This window comes from Plasmodium brasilianum, chromosome 3, assembly GCF_023973825.1.
Source record: "Plasmodium brasilianum strain Bolivian I chromosome 3, whole genome shotgun sequence".
Taxonomy (NCBI): Eukaryota; Apicomplexa; class Aconoidasida; order Haemosporida; family Plasmodiidae; genus Plasmodium; species Plasmodium brasilianum.
Window position 1 is genome coordinate 1068304 of NC_090116.1, and position 21109 is coordinate 1089412.

The 21109-nt window shown below is 27.4% G+C and overlaps 6 protein-coding genes across 6 annotated transcripts; 3 read left to right on the plus strand and 3 right to left on the minus strand.

Annotated features, from left to right (window-relative positions):
- Positions 1-2802: 2802 nt before the first annotated feature.
- On the minus strand, positions 2803-4020 carry MKS88_001019 (type 2A phosphatase-associated protein 42; the record flags this gene model as incomplete). The annotated part of the gene is made up of 1 exon (XM_067219673.1): positions 2803-4020. The coding sequence occupies one exon, from the start codon at positions 4018-4020 to the stop codon at positions 2803-2805; it is 1218 nt and encodes a 405-aa protein (XP_067075385.1).
- Positions 4021-4213: 193 nt separating this feature from the next.
- Positions 4214-5399, minus strand: MKS88_001020 (uncharacterized protein; the record flags this gene model as incomplete). The annotated part of the gene is made up of 2 exons (XM_067219674.1): positions 4214-4616; positions 5374-5399. The coding sequence occupies 2 exons, from the start codon at positions 5397-5399 to the stop codon at positions 4214-4216; spliced, it is 429 nt and encodes a 142-aa protein (XP_067075386.1).
- A 737-nt stretch (positions 5400-6136) lies between these two features.
- MKS88_001021 (ubiquinone biosynthesis O-methyltransferase) lies at positions 6137-7719 on the plus strand (the record flags this gene model as incomplete). The annotated part of the gene is made up of 2 exons (XM_067219675.1): positions 6137-7057; positions 7507-7719. The coding sequence occupies 2 exons, from the start codon at positions 6137-6139 to the stop codon at positions 7717-7719; spliced, it is 1134 nt and encodes a 377-aa protein (XP_067075387.1).
- A 1236-nt stretch (positions 7720-8955) lies between these two features.
- On the plus strand, positions 8956-9639 carry MKS88_001022 (mitochondrial import inner membrane translocase subunit TIM14; the record flags this gene model as incomplete). Its single annotated transcript, XM_067219676.1, has 2 exons — positions 8956-9247; positions 9584-9639. The coding sequence occupies 2 exons, from the start codon at positions 8956-8958 to the stop codon at positions 9637-9639; spliced, it is 348 nt and encodes a 115-aa protein (XP_067075388.1).
- Positions 9640-10606: 967 nt separating this feature from the next.
- MKS88_001023 (uncharacterized protein) lies at positions 10607-12232 on the plus strand (the record flags this gene model as incomplete). Its single annotated transcript, XM_067219677.1, has 4 exons — positions 10607-10950; positions 11213-11486; positions 11753-11992; positions 12176-12232. The coding sequence occupies 4 exons, from the start codon at positions 10607-10609 to the stop codon at positions 12230-12232; spliced, it is 915 nt and encodes a 304-aa protein (XP_067075389.1).
- Positions 12233-12690: 458 nt separating this feature from the next.
- Positions 12691-20708, minus strand: MKS88_001024 (uncharacterized protein; the record flags this gene model as incomplete). Its single annotated transcript, XM_067219678.1, has 5 exons — positions 12691-12765; positions 12903-12986; positions 13184-13275; positions 13539-13694; positions 14081-20708. 5 exons carry the CDS (start codon positions 20706-20708, stop codon positions 12691-12693), a joined length of 7035 nt encoding a protein of 2344 aa, XP_067075390.1.
- Positions 20709-21109: the final 401 nt, after the last annotated feature.

Below are 21109 nucleotides of genomic sequence, written 5' to 3' on the forward strand. Positions count from 1 at the left end.
AAAGTATTATTAACATGGAAAAAAATAAAATAAAATTTTCTTCTAAAACTATATACATATACGTATGCACATATATACATATGTATATATATGTACATATATATACTCATTTGTTCCCTTCTTACATGTTATTTATTTTTCTATAACTCCATTACGTTGTCCTTTACGCTTTTCTTTTTAATGAAAATTAATATTTTAAGAGAACGAACAAATATGGAAAAAAAAAAAAAAAAAAAAAAAATTAAATATTACATATTAAACGTTATACAGCTGTTCTATTTTCCTACTTATTTTATGCATCTTATTTTCTTTAGTTCATCCTTCATATATATCTATAATTAAAACGTTTTATACTAATACATCTTTATTATAATTCTAGCTATAGAGGCGTAAAGTTTAATGTATTATTATAGAAATATTATGTTTCCTTCCGCAAAAAGTTTTTCATTTAACATGGACATGAATGCATAAATGCGTTAAGGAAGGAATGAACGAAAGGACGAAAGAAAAGAAAAGGAAAAAAGAAGGTAAAAAAAAAAAAAAAAAGAAGAACAAAAAGAACAAATGGAGCAAAAAGATCGAACTACATGATTATTTATATACACAAATATATAAATAATTTAATAATACAATCAAAATATACGTAATAACAATAATAAATAAGATATATTAAAAAAGGGTAAAACACATAGTAACTGTATATAATTGTATTAACATAACGTTTCTATCCTTATTAATACGGCACAAATTTTATGTGTTCTCACATTTGAACTATTTCTCTAAAACATTAAAAAGAACAAAAAGAGGCTTTGAGCAAATATGTATGTATACGTTTTGGTGTTAACGCGTGTAAACATATACGCCTTATACATACATACGTATACATATATATATATATATATACATGCGTACATATCTGTATTATGTACTTATGTATATGTGTGCTGTTGGATGAATATGCTCACTTTAAAGGGTTGTTATTATATATACATATATATATACGCTTATACATATGAATATATTAAAAAATTAGGGGATATAATGTTAAAGATTGCATTTTTAATTCTTAAGTAAAGAATAAAAGAATATTCATTGACAATAAACAATAGCAGAAAAACATAAAAAAAAAAAAAAAAAAAAAAAAAGGGGGGTGAAAAATTATGTTTTGTATTATGTACGTTTTTTTTATTTCTTATAATATTTAACTTCTTACATGATTGTTAATATATAAAAAAAAATAAGCACAAATATCTCCAAACATAATAAACATGGAAATATGTTAAAGTATTTGAATTATATTAAAACATTCTGGTTAGAAAACTATTTCGATATAATGCTATACTTAAAAGTAAAACGTGTACAAAAGTGAAGCACGCTGATTAAGTTAATGCGTAATGAGATATACAATACAAACATACGTATGTATGTATGTATGTATGCATGTATGTATGTATGTATGTATGTATGTATGTATGTATATATATATATATATATATGAATGTACTTATACATACGTAAATGCTCGAATATTAGCATAAAATACACTAATATTTTCTTTCCTTTGTTACTTTATTTCTTTATAATTTAAGCGATCAAAGCAAGCTGTTTCTGATTTTTCTTTTAATTTGTTTATGCTGATGCTATATGTAATATATATGTGCTCTCTTCTTCCCATAACATTTCTCAATACGTAGAATGTAATTTTTTAATTTTTATTTCATTTTTTATTTATATTTTTGCATTTGCTATTTTACAATCTTTTTTCGCTGGAAAAATGACTAAACGGAAAACTTAAAAAAATTGTAATAAAATTTTAAATTCATTAAAAAATAATAATTTTTAAAAATACAAAATTGCAACTGAAGTTTTACATTCGCATATATATATTATATATATATATAAACACAAAAATATTTATACATATACATTTGATGGATATGTAAAATAAGAGTATGCATGAAATTAACAAAAAAAAAAAAAAAAAAAAAAAAAAAAAAAAAAAAAAAAAAAAAAAAAAAAAAAAAAAAAACATAATTTATGAACATGTAAGAAAATAAAAGTGGAAAAAATGAATTGTCATAAATTATTTTAATGTAAATTATGCATATATGTACAAATGGCACAATATTATTAAATTAATTAAATATGTACATGCACATAAATAATTAAGCAAATGAGCATGGTATATGAAAAAATATACGCAAGTGTACGTTATATGTGAGACTGTGCATACGTATACATAAATATATATGAATACATAAATATACACATATACATATATCATGTATATTCCAAAAGTGTGCTATAAATGTACGTTTTGTTTATGCTTTTCCAAAGAGCTCAAATTATTTTCCATGTAAGTTCATATTTTCCTATGCACTTGCTTACAATATCTCCTTTTGCGATTTTTCCTATTTTTGTATTTTCACATGTCATTGCAGTTGAGAATTTTGTTTTAACCCTTCCATTTGTTGTAATTCCGCTTATACTTTTTTAAATATGTGGAAAGAGGAAGATATGGAAATATATACGTCCTTATATTTATATACGTCCTTATATTTATATACGTCCTTATATTTATATACGTCCTTATTTTTATATACGTCCTTATTTTTATATACGTCCTTATATTTATATACGTCCTTATATTTATATACGTCCTTATATTTATATAAACCCATTCACTTTTTTTAACACATATCTACATGCACACATACATTTCTATAATTAATTTTCCATCCGGCATCCCTTTATTCGCTTAACCCACCGCGATCAGCCAAGAAAACTTCTTATATTTTAAGCTTATGCAATATTTCTGTTTTTATTTCCTATTCCTTTTTGGTGTAAGTCTTTCCAGTCGTCCCATTCCTTATCGAAAATTTCTTTTTCTCTTTCCTTTTTTGAGCATTTTTTATAATAATCCTCATCATTGACGTCATTTTTAACACCATCTTCATCATCTTCACTATAAACTTGGTTGTATTTACTACCATTTATTTTGCTCTCTTTGATCTTACTATTAGTATTACCATTGGCGCTGTTACTCCCTTTTAAGGCATACTCCATTTCAATTTTCGCACATTCTTCTAAAGATATTGTCGGTAAGTTGTGAGATGGTTTGAAGACGAGGTCTTTGTAATAGTTTCGAATTTGAGTAATGTCCGATATTTGCATATTTTTTTTAATGGTAAAAAGCCATGGTTTTTTTATGGAGTCGTTTTTATTAGTAGTATGAATAATGTTATCATCATTACTACAATTTTTTAATTCTTCTTTTTTCTTTTGTTCCCTATCTCGCATTTCCAAAATCTGCAGTTCTATATCTATTAAATCTATCATGTTCAACGTTTGTATACATTTGTATTTGATTAAAGACAAATACAATTCTCTATAATCCTCATCTGTTGTACAATCATCTTCGTTATAATTTTGATTAGTATTTTTCTTTAAATTTGTTCTAACTATTTCATGATATATTTCTTGGTATTTTTTTTCATCTTTTGCTCTCCTAATTTTTATGTTCCTTCTATTTATTGCATTATCGTTATTTTCCTCCTCATCTAATAAGTAATCATCCATTAGAATTATTTTATAAATGTTTATAATACTAATATATTCATTAAAATACAATTTAGAATCTTTTAGTCGATCATAACGTATGTTCATATTTATAGTTTCATAAGTTAATACTCCTAGTATGTGTGGAATTAATAATAATTTTAAATACTTCGTGTTAATATCATCTACTTCTTCATTTTTGGAAAACATATCACAACCACTTACATATTTCCCCAACAGTTTGAATGCATATATCAATTCGTCTATTATTTCATCCTTATTGCTTATTACTTGAAAGGATGGTATTTTTCTTATATCAGAATAATTTTTTACAAACTCCGTAAATTCTTTCTTACGAAAAATTGATTTATAAGTTTTAAAATCCTTATTACTTTTCACAATATAGTCATCAAACAATATATACAAGTAATCGTATAATGACATCACAACGTTTGTTTCCATGCTGTTTTTACTTTAGCTTTTATATTACCTGCCGTATTATCACGTGGATCTTTATGTATATATGTATATATTGATATATATATTTTTAAACTATTATATGTATATGCGAATGTATAATTTTATACGCTTAAATGGAAATATGTATAGAATGAAACACGATTCTTTTTAATCTTTTTATATATATATAGTATGGTTACAAAATAGGCGTTCGTGTAACGCTATCATATTTTAGTATCACTTTAACGTATATGAATACTGTAACTCTTTTAAGGACTTCTTCTTCTTCTACTTCTTCAACTTCAACTTTTACTTCAACTTTTACTTCAACTTTTACTTCAACTTTTACTTCAACTTTTACTTCAACTTTTACTTCAACTTTTACTTCAACTTTTACTTCAACTTTTACTTCAACTTCTACTTCAACTTCTACTTCAACTTCTACTTCTACTTCTACTTCAACTTCTACTTCAACTTCAACTTCTACTTCTACTTCTACTTCTACTTCAACTTCTACTTCAACTTCTACTTCAACTTCTACTTCTTTATTTTTTTTGCTCGTGAGGATTAAATTATATTTAGCTCTTTTTCCTTTTTCCCTTTTTTCTTTTTTTTACGTAAAAATATAAGAATTAGCTAAGTTGCCGTAAGGTTTTTGCATAAAGTTAGCTGATGTTATAATTTTTTTTTTTTATTTGATTTTTTTTTTTTTTTTTTTACCTTCTCGCCTTAATCTTCTTTTTAAGCAAACATAATTTCACTAATAATTTTGTTTATTTTTTAAAAAAATAAATGAAAAGAACATTGCTCTACAGAAATTATCACGCCAGTTTTTGCTCTGAAACTATGGGTATATGTAAATGCTTTTAAGTACTTGATGTATATATTTGCTCACATAACTATAAAATTTTGAGTATTTTTGGAAAAAATTTGCACATTGAAGAGAAGATAAGGAAAAAGAAAAAAAAAAAAATAATAAATAATAAAAAATAAAATAAGGAAAAAAACTTAATTCAATTGGGAAAAATGGAACGAAAAAATTGGAGCTATAAAATTTAAAATCATATTCCCTCGGAGGATATTCGTAATACTTGAATATTTGTACATGTATTACGTAAATATATGTGTTTATGCATGTGTGTATGTAAAAGCATAGTTGTACGTATGAATGTAAGTGATATGTAACAAATATTTATTCTTCCCTATGTATAATTCGTAAAAAAAAAAAAAAAAAGCAAAAGGGAGAACAGTGTACTGTAATAATGCAACGCGCATTTTAAAAGGGAAATAAAAATTTAAAGTTTAAGGATCTGATTTCTTCGTTCCTTAGATATATATATATATATTAAAACTTACCAAGTTTTCGAATAAAAGTAGGACATATAAAAACAGTTTATAGTAAAAAAAATAGCAAAAAATTATAAGAAAATTAGCACAAAATTAGCACAAAATTATCACAAAATTTGCACAAAATTAGCACAAAATTAGCCAAAATACAGTAACTATTTATCAAATATTTAGTAATTAGTAGCAGTAGAAATTAATAGAACTGGTCCTACCCCCCTAAAAAAGAAAAAAAAAAAAACTCTTGTCTTGTACATTTTAGAAGCACACATAGCTGCATGTGAGATATAAATGAATGGTTATTCCGTTCTACTAGTTACAAAATTTACTTGTAGTTATTTCTTTATCTACAGTTCTACCATTCTGTTTAATTTGTTTGACATCAATTTAATTAAGAAAAAAGTGTGGAGAACCAAAGGAAGGACGCACTAATTTTACGTTATTTTACATTTCAACAATGGATATTTAATCATATGCATATTGTTGTATATTTATGAACATGTCATAAAATAACGATTGTAATAACAATTTGGCTAGTTAAAAAAAAACAAAGACAAAAACAAAAACAACAGACTGTCCCATTTGCACACATAAAAGTAGGGGCATATTACTGCACACTTTTAATTTTTTTTGAAATCCTAATATTACGGTTATACATTCTAAATGAGACAGATTTTTATATTTGTTGCATAGTTTTATATTTTTCATTATAACATATACTTTTTACCTATGAAAAATTTTTGGCCTTTTACAATTTTGCAAAGAACGTAAAATTATGAATAATTTACCAACGAAGTTTAAAAGTAAAGTAATAAGAAAATTTGCTGAAGTATATAAAAAGTTTTACTCTGATAAGACTTTTGATGAAAAGGAAAAAGTATTTTTCAACAATTTAGAGAATGAATGGTGGAAGGAAAAAATAAGTGGAAATGGAAAATGTTGTGATATTTTAGACAAAATAATAGGAAAGAATATGTACAGTTTACATGATTATAATAAGCAAAGGTTTGATTTTATTTTTAAGAATTATGAATTTATTTTTTTTGAAAATTTAAAAAAGGAGAAGCGAAATGGAAAATTTAAAATAAATATTTTAGATGTTGGATGTGGGGGAGGAATACTTTGTGAATACATGAAAAATAATATTTTTTATTTTTTAATTAAAAACGATTTAATATCATTAAAAAGTGAAAAGAATAATGAGGAACCAGGAAATATTGAGATAAACATAGATGGCATAGATGTGTCTGATAAGTTGATAGAAGTAGCTAGAAAAAGGCAGAAAAAAAGCGAAAAGGTAACTGATGTGCATGATTATTATAATAGTAGTAAAGCTGTTATCAAAGAATATTTCAAAGGTGATAGAAAAAATGGTACATTACAAGATAATAGAATAACGGATGATACAAAAAGAAGAAAAAAAAACTGTAACGTAACTGTTAATTTAAATTATATAAATTGTGATATTGCTGACCTAGCAAATTCACGTCAAATAGAAAAGAAAAATTATGATATAATAATTTCTTCAGAAGTTATTGAACACGTTCCTAATGATAAGAAAGCAAATTTTGTAAAATATATAAGTCACTTATGTAATCCTATGGCATTAGTTATATTTACGACAATTAATAAAAATATCCTGTCGTATCTTTATGCAATCTTGTTGGCTGAGTACATATCTGGAATTATAAGAAGGGTACCTCTCTGCATTTGAAATATGGGGCACGTACTTTCAATTGTTTCGTACGCAGCAGCGTGTATTACCACGGCATTCCATGCAACTTTGTTTAACATATGCACATTATTACTTACATTCGTTCATTCGTTCATTTGTTCGTTTGTTCGTTTGTGCGTTTGTTCGTTTGTTCGTTTGTTCGTTTGTTCGTTTGTTCGATTGTTCGTTTGTTCAATTGTTCGTTTGTTCGATTGTTCGTTTGTTCGTTTGTTCGTTTGTGCGTTTGTGCGTTTGTTCGTTTGTGCGTTTGTTTTTTTGTTCGTTTGTTCTTTTGTTCTTTTGTGCTTTTGTTTTTTTGTTATTTTGTTTTTTTGTTATTTTGTTTTTTTGTTATTTTGTTCGTTTGTTCATTCGTTCTTTTATTTGTTCATTCTTTCACCCTTTTTGTTCTTTTTTTTTTTTTTTTTTAGGGAACGCACGACTACGACAAGTTTATAGGCACCAACGAGCTGAACAGCATTTGTGAACTTTATGATTTAAAAAACTTAACTACCGAATATGTTATGTACCTTCCCATTATAAGAAATTATTGCACAACTCAAAAGTTGAAGCTCTTATATTTATCCTCCTTTGTTTACAAAAATGGAGCAAAAAAAAGAAGTAGCTCATACGTAGGTTATTGAACAAGAGGGCGGACAAGGGAAAAAAAAATAAATAATAATAAAAATATATATAAAATTAAAAATAAAAAAAGGCATTGTTGCATAGTTGTTGTGGATGTAGTACTGCTCCGCTGTTTATATGCCTCCATCTTTAAATCTTTTTACATATTTTTGTAAATAAAGAACATATAACATTTACAATTTTAAATTTTGTTTTTGTACTTGCCTTTTTTTATATGTATTTTTATATATAAGTACTCTAAAAAGTATGAATGCAAAAAAAAAATTTAATAATGTGACGAATTTTTTCATGTATCTTAACTGTTAAATATGTATATATATATATACGTATATATTTATATATATATTTATATATATATATATATATATATCTTTACGTTATCTTTATTTTTTACATGTATAAAGCGGTAAAAATTTTGAAGGAGATCTTTTATTATTTATTTTCACTCTATATAATTTTACTTTTAACATTTATTTTGAATTCACAATAAAGCTGAGTGTCTTTGAAATGGAATAGGAATGTGTAGTTCGCTTAATTTGTTAAAAAAAAATTTTTTTTTTTTATAACTTTTGTAAATAAATATAACAGAAAAGAGCCAGAAAAAAATAAAAAAATAAAATAAATATATATATATATATATATATATATATTTATATGTTATATAAAAATAAGCTCTTTTGTATATAAAAAAAAAAAAAATTTCCGCATGTAATAATGGCAGTTTCAAATACATTTTTAAGAAAACAAGTGAAATACGCGCAGTAAAAAATATAAAAAACGCTTACGCACAATGTATGTATATGCACAATACATATGTTATGCATATATATATATGTAGATACAATAACTTTTTAAAGCTTTTTATTTATTTTTTGATAGTTATACTTTTTTTTTTACGTACTATTTTTGTTTCGTTTGAATTGTTATATTTAAATTCTTCTCAACTTGCATTATGCCGATGTGGGATATCGCCGATTATATGCATACGGAATGAAAAAAAATGAGAACAAAAAAATAGTTACATATAGGAATAAATACATAGGTAAATAAATACTTATATGAGTACATACATATATATATATATATATATATATATATATATATATATATATATATATATAATATATATTAAGCAGGAATATATAAATAATGACGCAACAGGAGAACAGAGCACGTAAGCAGGATGTACCCAATTCCCTATGATTTAAATATTTAAAAAAAAAAAAAAAAAAAAAATGTGGCCTGTTGTTATTTTGCTCTTTGGAGGGGGTATTTTATTTGCAAAAAGGGGAATGAATTATATGAAAAATCAGAAGCTAAATTTGAACAATAAAAACTTTTTTTTCCCATCTGGTTTTAGCAAAAATTTTAATAATCTTTTTTTAAAGAATGATATGAAAGGATTTGAAAGAAATATGTCCAAGTCAGAAGCATACAAAATATTAAATATAAACCCAACATCAAATAAAGACAGAATTAGGGAGGTTCATAAGCAGCTTATGTTAAAAAATCATCCGGATAATGGAGGTATAGAAAAATAAAATGATAACAATAAAAAAAAAAAAATATATATATATATATATCAGTAAGTCTCATGGCCGCTAAAAAAGCTCCTCTTATGACCATTTGTGTGCGTTTTGACCTTCCATTCGTGCATGCGTATATTTGCACGCATGTGTTGTATACATATATATATATATATGTATGCGCGTATGTCAACACACAAACCACTTTTGCGTGAACTCGAAGTGCAGTGTATTATCCCATTGCTTATGCCATATTACATGTTTTTTTCATGTTCTTTTATTATTTTATCTTAATTTATTTTAATATTTTTTTTTTTTTTTTTTTTTTTTTATTTAGGCTCTACATATATAGCAGCGAAAGTTAATGAAGCTAAAGATGTTTTGCTAAAATAGGGAAAGGTATACATTCTTTCGTTTTCCTAAACGTCTAATTTTACGCTTTATGGAAAAGAAAAAAAAAAAAAAAAAGTTATCCATGTTTACGCAATATGTTTATTACATCCTTTTACTATTTTTTTATTTGCTTTTAAATAGAGTTTCGCATCTTTTATTATTTTAAAAACATTTCCTTAAATTATTAAAATGATTTTATGTTGGTAAAAGACAGAATGTTCAAATAGAAAGGGTAAAAAAAAAAAAAAATAAAAATAATAGCATGAGGAAGGGAAGAGAACGAGGAAAAGGAAGGGAAAAAAAAGATGTTTTTCTTCCCATTTATTATATATAGAAAAACATGAGCTCAATTTTTGCGAGCGTTAAAATGAAATAAATTAGGAATATATCAGCAGTAACGTAGAAGCAAAACAGGGAGCTAATATATGACACATGTTTTGCACGAGAAAATAAAAGCGAAAAAAAAAAATATGCACAATGAATTTTAAATATAGAGTCTTTTTATCTATTTTTTAGTTTTTTAATTCGAATTTATTCGTATTTTCTTTCGTTTCGCGCTCCTCGCTTAGATACGTTTCGTTTCATTTGTTTTTTCTTTCCTTTTGATTTTTTCTTCTTATGTACGTTTAAATGTTTGAAATTTATATAAAATTTCCCGTTCAAAATTCGCAATTTTTTCTTTTACTTTACTCTTTCCATTTCACTATTTTTACACCTTTTTGTGCTCCTCACATTTTTGCTTTATATGTGAAGAGGCTAAACAGATATACAATAGGAACACACATATATATGTATATATAATATATATATATACATATATATGTGTGTGTGTATGCACATATGTATATATGTATGGGTATATATATGTATGCATATATATATATATATGCACATACGTAATTTGTATGAATATGAAAAGATTAATAATTAATAAAAAAAAAAAGAAAAAAAAAAAGACTATTTTACAATGCAAAAATTTCCTTCGAAAAAATTAAATGATGAAAACATAGACTCGATTATAAAGAACGAAAAAACAATAAACGAAAATTTGACAAAGGAAAATGAAAAAATTAAAGAAAAAAATATAAAAATACAACAACAATTATTAAGCTATATTGAAGATAATAATTTTATTTACGAAAGTGGTTCATCTGAAGATATACAGAAATACAAACAAGTTTTGAATTGTGTTATCGAATATATGAATAAATTAAAAATAGTTGATGGTCATATGAAAAAAGAAATATTTAATTTACTTGAGGAATTTTTTCAGTGCATTAAAGAGGCTATAATAAAACAAAATGATTTATGGTACGTATAATTTTTTTTTTTCTTCCGTATGTTGCATTGAAACTTTTAATAAAAAGATATGTCAATACGTGTGCACAAGGGGAAAAAGAAACGAGCGAAAGAATGAATGGACGTACGGCTGTGTGTATTGTTTACACGTTTTCGCATGTTCTCCCTCCTTTTGTTCCATGTAAACCTTCGTTTAACATAGACTTTTCTTTTTCTTTATCTTTTGCTTCTTTTTTTTTTTTTATTTTTTTTTTTTCACCTCATTTTTTTCCAGTTTTTTGATAAATGAAGATATGAACTATTTCAAAATATCAGGCAAAGAAGAGATGTATAAAAAAAACCTATTAACGCTAAGAAAAATTTATGAACATAACAGCATACTAAGGGCACAGATTTGCTTATTTAATAAATTTAAGCTAAAAAATGAAAATTTAATTCATGCAGATTTTGAGCAGTTAGAGCTCAAGTATAAAAATTTAAAAAGTAAAGAGAGTATTTTAGAAAAGAAAATTGAGAACCTAAATAATAAAATAAGGAAATCAACGGAAGTAATTGCTTGAAAAAATTTGAAACGTGAGACAGTCTTGGAGCGTTTAGGCGGTCCGAGGTTATTTAGTTGACCCGTATAATTAGAAGTAGCTCTAGTAGTAGTAGTGCTATTAGTAGTAGTGCTTTGTAGTCTTATTACTCCTATAAGTATCTCCAGCGTTTACTAGTTCTTATTAGTCCTCTTCATGCTGATAAGATATATTGTACATCTCAACCTGTTTAAACTCCTTATTCCCCCCTTTTATTACGTTTGGCTTTTTTCAAGAAAAAACTGCACTATGATGAGAAGAACTTGTACTTAGAAAAAGTATTAGATGATAAGACAACATCACTGGAAGAGTCTTACAACTCGATAAGAAACAAAAAAAATATGATGAAAGAATTAAAAAAGAAAAAAGATGAGTCTATTAAAAAATATAACGAAGCCGAAATATGTGTTATAACGAAAAATGTATACGAAGAATTTCAGGCAAAGAAACAGCATCTCGGAAAGTTAAAGGCCATGGTAAAGCGAACAGGCGTTTTGCTAAAGACCTTCTTACTTACCCGTTCGTTTGTTCATCCATTTGATTATTCCTCTGCCTAATCATTTTGCTTTCTTTTTTTTTCATACCGCAAAAAGGAGCACTTGCAAGCCGCACATACCCACACTCCTCATATTCGTTTACCTTTTTGCTTCAATTTTTAGCTCGAAAAATTGAAGAAAGAGTACGAAAGCTTAAACAAAATGGACGTCGAAGAATAAATAACAGGAAAAAAGTAGATTTACAAAAGCTGTTAGAATTCTTCAAAATTATTTTAGTTGATACGTTGTTGAAATGGAGTTTTATTTCTTTTATGTATATATATATATATATATATATTCTCCGTTTATGATATAATGTTAAATAAAATGATGCATTAAAACAAATAAGTATAACGAAAAAAAAAAAAAAAAAAAAAAGGGGTTACAAATGCTGCGCTTAAATAGGTATATGAACATATATATACATACATACATATACATATACATACATATACATACATACATATACATATACATATACATACATATACATACATACATATACATACATACATATACATACATACATATACATACGTATACAGGCATGTATATACACACATATATATACGTGTGTACATATGTGCATACTCCATGCGCACAATACAGCGTAAACATATGAATGTAATTCTTTAATTTTAAAAATTAAAATTTTTCTGGAACCATGCATGATTTTTAAGATCATTAAAACAGTGTCTTCTTTTGGAGCACAACTGAAAAGAGGAAAAACCATTTAGGGGATTAGGGGCATTCCTTGTTCCCATGCATATATACATATACGGATGTGTATACGTATTTATGTATACATTTATGTATATATGCACATATATTGTGTGGGACTTTTTATTACTTCATAACAAAAGTTCTTCAATTCAAAGGAAACAAAATGGGGGAAAAAAAAATTGGTGTTGTGTATACGTTCAACAATATCTTCCTGGAATGATAGTAGTGGTCGGAAGGGAAAGAAAAAGAAAAGGGGGCAATTAAAACAAATGAAAAATGATTTTTTTTTTTTTTTCTTTTTTTTTTTTTTGTTTTTAATTGATATATGTATGTATTAACACTTGCATGTACGAAGCAAGATATAAGTTTCCATGTGACGTATGTCTTTGTATTTTTATGTTTCCTTACAAATTTGTTAGAATAGTAAGTATTATATGTGGTGCACATTTCGTATATTAGAACCGCTAAACAAAAGAAGTCGAACTCGTAATCCTTTTCGTCTACAAAAGTAAAATAAGTGAATATAAAAAAAAAAATAAAACAAAAAATAAAATCAAAAAGTGAAATAAAAAAATATCAAAAATCAAAAATTAAAAAAATCAAAAATTAAAAAAATCAAAAATAAAATAATAAAATAAAGTAATAAAATAGCATAAAAAGTGGCGAAAAAAGGAGCAAAAAATGTGGAAAACAAAACACGTTAAACGAAAAAGAAAAGGATTGCCCCATCTATGGTGAACACTTAAATAGAAAATGTTCTTACTTGCGTCTATGTTAGCAAAATCGAAGTTAAAAACTTTAATAATCCCGTGCTTGTATATGTCGAAATATTTGTTTACACTTTTATTTTTTTCATTTAAGATCTGCACTAATTCTTTTCTCGTGTTCTTTTGTAAAATAATTATGTTTGAGAGTAGTCCTTTGAGGGGAAGGGAAAAAAAAAAAAATAATAATAAAATAATAAAATAATAAAATAATAAAAATTAAAATTAAAACATAAATTCATATACAAGGAGATATAAAAATGCAAATATAAAATGGTAACTCCAACATAGAACGCGCATAATGAAACGGACTTCACTGCGTGTCTATCGTCGTTGTTCCTATGAATCTGCCACCTGGACATCCGCCCACACTCGCACAAACGGGCGATACTATGCAGTGAAACCAGCACAGTTATGTGTTACCATGTATGAACATGCACAAATACGTACGCATATGCACACACACACAAACACACACACGTATGAACGTATGAACGTATGAACGTATGAACGTGCCAACTACCCCTCCTTTTCCTATTACCGTGAAATATTATAAAATTAGTGTGCATGTACTCAAGTAGATCTATTATTTGGTAAGCATAGGAAGCAATAATGTTTTCCTCAAAAGGTGTGGTGTGAGACTTCAAAACATTTCCATGTATATTCTCGAATAACAAATATAACTTGGTTTTATCAGCAGTCTTTCCCTTATATGATAAGATGTTTATATGTCTTAATCTTTTATGAAAAAGTATATTATTCGCTACAGTATCATTACCATTTGCACTATTTAAATAAAAGGAATCCACAATACTAATCAGAAAAGAATAATTTTCATGTTTTAACTTACATTTATATAAAGTAGACAAACCAAAATGACACAAATAATTATCTGATATAACAAAACTGTTAGTGTCTACATTTAAATTGTCGTTATAGTTCTCTGTATTGATACCTAAAGTAACGTTTTCATTGTTCCCCTTATTACTGTGGTCATAGTAGTTTATGGTCATACAATCACTATTTTTTTTTTTATCTGAATTATTACTTATTTTTTCGAGCAGCATAGAGATGTTGTTACTAAGGGATATGCCCTTGTCACGATCGTAACTACAGTTAGCGTTCCTATCGTAAATGTGTTCATGTTTATCATAGTTTGTGCCATTGTTGGTGTAAGTACCTCCATAGTTTTCGTAACCCCGTGCACAATTGGCGTATTTATAATTGTCAGTGCTTGCTCCCTTTCGCTGAAAATTTGGGTTTAATATTCCCCCGTTTGTGTTCATTATATAACCATCCTCCTTTTGCAGAGGTCCGTTATTATTGAAGCGGTTTGTTGCACTTAATTTGATATTACCATCTAAATTGTTGTCCGTATATTTATTTTTTATGTTATTATATACGGATTTGATCATTTGGTTACCTTCGTTTAAAAAATATGACTGTTCAGGATAATTTTTTAGTGAATGAACTCTTTTGGAATTCCACTCATTTGGGTCACTTTTTAGTCCATTTATTGGGCCATTTATTAAGCCATTTATTGGGCCATTTGTTAAGCCACTTATTGGGCCATTTATTGGGCCATTTATTGGGCAATTTTTTTGGTCATTTTTTTGGTCATTTTGTTGGTCATTTTGTTGGTCATATTTATTAGTAAATAAGTTATGTCTGGGTAATAACTCGCTATTAGTATTATTTTGAAAAGAGGAGAGTTCGTTTAAGGTACCATTTTGCATATTTTTTTCTCTTAAAGTAGTTAAATTGTTTTTGAACAAATTATATTTTGTACTTTTGTTTCTAAAAATGTCAAGGTTGTTATAACTGGGTAGAGCACTGTTGACGTCAGGGGTGTGCACGTTGGTAATACCATCAGTGCGTATTTTATAAGCGGCCCCGTTACAGCTGTAGTTACTGCTAGAGTTATTATTGTTGTTAGAGCTAGAATTATTGGTGTTCCTACCATTTCGGTTAAAAATGATTAGATCATTTGGATTATTAATTCCGCCATGATTCGTGTCTAAATTTCTCTGAGTATTATTTTCTCTAGCATTGCTACAATTTTCAAAAAATTTCAGTTTTGTCTGATTTGTTATTTCCTGATTATTTTGTTTCACTGGATTTTTAAAAGGCAATGGAGGAAGCTGTTTATTAAGTGGTTGTTTATTCACATTAAAACTATGATTGTAGTTATGGTTGTAGCTGTAGCTGGAGTTGTTACTGTTTTGACTGCACAATTTTTTGTTAAAGGAACTAGAATTATTATTATTTTCTTTAATGCTAGGTTTGTTAAAACTACTTAGCAAGGTAGAACATTTGGTTTGTTCATCAATAGTCTTTCCAAAATGGGCTTTAGCACTACTGATACCAGGGAAATGGTTGACATCGTTGTAGTTCCCGTCGTAGTAGTTGCCATCGTAGTAGTTGCCATCGTTGTAGTTCCCATTGTTGTAGTTCCCATTGTTGTAGTTCCCATCGTTGTAGTTGCAGTCATTTTTATCTTTGTTGTTATAGCGGTTGTTGTCGATGTTTCTGTTTTGTTTATCGCTGCTCTTGGTGAATATATTTTTTTCCTCCATTTTGTTTTCCCTCATATATTCATTATAGAATTTGTTCAAATTGCTTGAAAGTGCATCCTCCTCATTTTCTGTCTTATGAATATTGTTAAATATGTTCAAATTATTTGCACAGATATTTGTGTTTTTCTTTTCAAATAGGTTACATTTGTTAGTTTCATACATCCACAATGGGCTGCTTTTCTTTTTCATTCCTTGTTCGTATTTACTGTCGTTACTATGGTCGCTTGTGATAATATTATAATCATCAACTTCTCCTTCCAAACCTTTCGTTGTTGCTCTGTTCATGTTATTCATTTTTGAAAAAAGTACATTATCTTCTTTATACAAAAGCATGTCTTCATTTTTCCTGTTTTCCACTAAATAATGACTGTCCCAGTGGTAGTTCCCACTGTGAAGAGTATTACCATTCATATTAAGTTTGACATTGCTACCTATGTTACTACTGTAGTTACTATTTACACCACATGCTGCACTACTCAGTTTGCTTTCTCTAAGAGGAATATTATACATCATACTTGTTATTTCGCTTTCCTTCTGTTCACTGTTAACTTTTATGTTGTTAAATAAACTATCCGTATGGTTGGCCATCCAGTTATTTTTCGTTTTTCCTGTTGCACTATTCCCTCCAAAGTTGATAGTCTTGTCATTTGTAATATTAATATTCTGTTTTAGTTTAAAAAAGTCATTATCTTTTTTGCTGATAATTTTATCTTTATCAAAATTAACATTCGGTGTTAGGTTAAAAATATTGTTGTCTTTTTTTTTAAGATAAAATGATTCTAATTTATCGTCGTTTCGGTTCAAGTGGTAATGATTCCTCCAATTTGATTCATCCGCATAGTTACAATTGTTCATATTATTATCAATGTTCCTATTATATCCGTTTAGTTTTTCACTCATTAACATTTTATTTGAAATATTATTTGTTCCTATGCCATTCATATTAGAGTCTTTTTCCTTTATACTTGTGAGATCATATGGGTGGCATAGTGCTCTACTACTACGATCAAACTTGTGCCTATCTAATCTATCTTTTTCTAAGAATGTACATATTTTATTATTATTATAAATACTATTTTCATAATTCGGATTGTTCATGTGATCATAATTATTTACTTTGCTTATACTAAACAGTTCTGTTTTGTCATTTGCGTCATTGTATATTCCTTTGTTCTTGATATGAAGGTTTTCATTGTTAGTAATGAAATTATTATTAACATTTCTGTTGAATATATTTTCATACAGGTTTAAGTTTTTTGTCTTAGAGTCATCGTAATTGTGTTTGTTGAGAGGTATATACTTCGTTTCGTTGAAGGCGTTATTGTCATTGTTATGGCGGTCATTGAGAATGCTATTATTGCGAACGCTACTATTATGAACGCTATTATTATGAACGCTATAATAATAATTATTATTATTATTGTTATTATTATTATTATTGTTATTATTATTATTGTTGTTATTATTATTATTATTATTATTATTATTATTATTATTATTATTATTATTATTATTATTATTATTACTCGCATTAGCATTTTTATTCTTTGTCAAATGGTTCATATCTGAGTAATTTTCTTCATTCTTTACATTGTTAATGAAAATATTTAAGTCATTATTATGCTCGGAAGCGTTTTCATATTTCTTGTCATGTGACAGGTTTAAATAATCATTCATTTTATTAGCATTGAGTGCTAAGTTGTGTTCATGTATATTTTTTAAGTTACTCCTATGTGCATTGTACAAGTTTCTATCGTTACTTAGTCTATTCCTTATTTCGCCCTTTGGCATAGCGAACGGCTGAATAGGGATAATATTTTCCTTGAACGAGGTGATATGCCCATCAATCCTGTCGCTACACTTTTCGTTCGTTTGGTAACCTGAATAATTGTAAGTTTTATCTTCAAACATGTTTGTGTATGGATTCAAGGGTTCATTTTTTCTAGGTACCATTAGGACATTGTTTGGATGGATGTCGCGATGTGTATCTGGGTAAATATGTCGGTGCATATCACGCTGCGTATCGAGATGTATATCGAGATGAATATCTCGCTGTCCTTCATATCCCTTATCATTGGCATGATATTTGTTGAATGGGCTAAACGTTCTATCTTTAGAATGATCGTAGATGTTATTGTAATTGTCCTCTCCGTTCTTTCCAGTGTCATTTGTGTTGTTGTCTTTCGTCATTCTTTGGTACATGTTATGGTCGAGGTGGAAATTATCGGCATTTCTCTGCTCGTTATTGTATCTACCATTGTGATTGTTACTGCTTCTGTCGTTATTATTATTATTATTATTATTACTATTACTATTATTTTTATTATTATTATTACTATTAATATTATTTTTATTATTATTATTACTATTACTATTATTTTTATTATTACTATTAGTATTATTATTATTATTATTATTATTATTATTATTATTATTACTATTACTATTATTTTTATTATTATTATTGTTGCTGCTGTTGTTGTGAGTCCCCCCCTCACCGAATTTGTGCTTGTTCAAATTTCCTGGTGTCTCAGTGAGATTATCCGAGATGTTCAAATCGTCGTACAAGTTATTATATGCACTTTTATTATTTTTATAATTCTTATTAAACAAGTCATTATTTACATTTCCAATATTATAATCAGCAACAGAACTGGTGTTGAAATTAAAATTATCATTTGGCATACTATCATAAAAATCATCATTATTAAAACTGAAATTACATTTTTTACTTGCGTTTGTTACTATTATATTTTTTAATAAATTTATTTTTGTCTCTCTCTTTTTTTCTTCGTCCTCCTTTTCTCTGTTTCGGAAGTTTGATATGTTGGGGTATAGCAGCGGGTTCTTGTGCATATCACGATGGAACATGTTGTAATCGTACGCGTTTCGATCGTCGTTTGTGTTTCGGCTGTTAGCGCTTCCACCATTAGGTTTGTTATCGCTGCTAGGGAAGTAGTTGTTATTGTTGTTACTATTGGTGCAGTTATTGTTATTGTTATTGTTACTGTTATTGTTTTGATTGTGCTTGTGGTTGTAATTGCTTTTTAACAATTTTCCAAAAATTTCCCCATTTGTACACTCGTAGTTGTCCTTGGTCACTTTCACTTGATTCTCTTTCGCCCCGTACTTTTTCATGATATCCTCTATGTCGGGATAATTGTACTTGTTCGCAAAGTCGTTATAAGTGTTGTAGTTACTATTACGATTATAGTTACTACCGTGGTTGTAGTTACCATTGTAGTTACTGTTGTAGTTACTACCGTGGTTGTAGTTACTGTTGTAGTTACTGTTGTAGTTACTGTTGTAGTTACTGTTGTAGTTACTGTTGTTGTTATTATAGTCGCAGTGGTTACTACTGTAGGTATTATTACTGTTAACATTTCCAATGGCATTCACACCTGCATTACTGTTGTCGTTACTCACGAAGTGACGTTTACTCAAGTCATGCAGCTTGCTAGTATTATGTTGAATATTATCATATAGCTTATTTATGTTAAAACTGTTACTAGTCGGATAGAGGTTTACCTTATTTGCATTGCTGTTCATGTCAAAGTTGTTTTTATTACTAATGGTATTGATTGGTGCATTACCATGGATATAATTCATTTTATCAAATTTTTTCTCATCCAAGTCGTGGTACCCCTCAAAATGGTTGTTATTACTATTACTGTTATGCTTGTTATTACTATTACTGTTATACTTGTTATTACTATTACTGTTATCCTTGTTATTACTATTACTGTTATCCTTGTTATTACTATTACTGTTATCCTTGTTATTACTATTACTGTTATCCTTATTGTAATTGTTACTATTATCCTTATTGTAATTGTTACTGTTAATGCTATTTTTATTGTTAATGATGTAGTTTTCTGCACCAACTCCTGCACCGACGGCGTTTTCCCTGTTGAACCCCGCATAGTCGTAATTTACGTTGTCATATTTGGAACTTTGGTAATTTCGAAAGTCGAGCATGTGATTGCGCTGGTGGCTGATAAGCCGCGCATTGTTGTAGTTACTGTTATGGTTACTGTTGTGGTTATCATTGTTGTAGTTAATATTATAGTTATTATTGTAGTTATTATTGTAGTTATTGTTGTAGTGTCCATTGTAGTTCTCATTGTTGCTGTTTAAGCCATTTGCGTAGTTAAGATTACTCATTGTGGGTTTCCCATGGCTGGTGGTACTGTTATAATTCTCTTCCTCATCCAAAATTTTTATATTGTTTAAATTGTAGTTTGTCTCTTTCATATCATTTGCATTATTATAGCTTATATTTTTATATCTGTTGTCATATAGCTCATTATTTAAGTCATACATACTGTTTTTCTGTATTTTTGCATTTTTTTGACCCATCTTTGATAAAATACTTGCTTTGCTATTTATATCCACATATGATTTATGATCATACAAAATTTTCCTTTTATTATTATACCTATATAGACTCTCAATTTCGCTATTGTCAAATATGCTGTTGTTGCTGTTACTGCGGTTACTATTGATGTTGAAATATTTGTTATATGTATTATCTAATATATTCATATAGTTGTTCAAATGTAGATTCATATTTTCTTTCTTATGAAAATACATCTTTGTTTAGCGTTATTTTGCTATACTCTGCCTTATTTGCATTATTTTGCATATTTTGTGTATTTTGCATATTTTGTGTATTTTGCATATTTTGTGTATTTTGCATATTTTGGGTATTTTGCATATTTTGGGTATTTTGCATATTTTGGGTATTTTGCATATTTTTGAGTTATTTTTTCCACACTACCTCATTATTTTAAAAAAAAACTAATACAAATGAGCTTGTGATGTCAAATGTATGAACATGTACATATATATATGTATATATATCTATTGCTAATAGATGGGAGAACATAAAAATATTTAATTAAATTTAAAAGAAAACGTTGAAAAGGGGTATAAAAAGGGGCAAAAATGGGAAAGAAAAGAAGAGTAAAAGAGAAAAGGACACAAAGGAGATA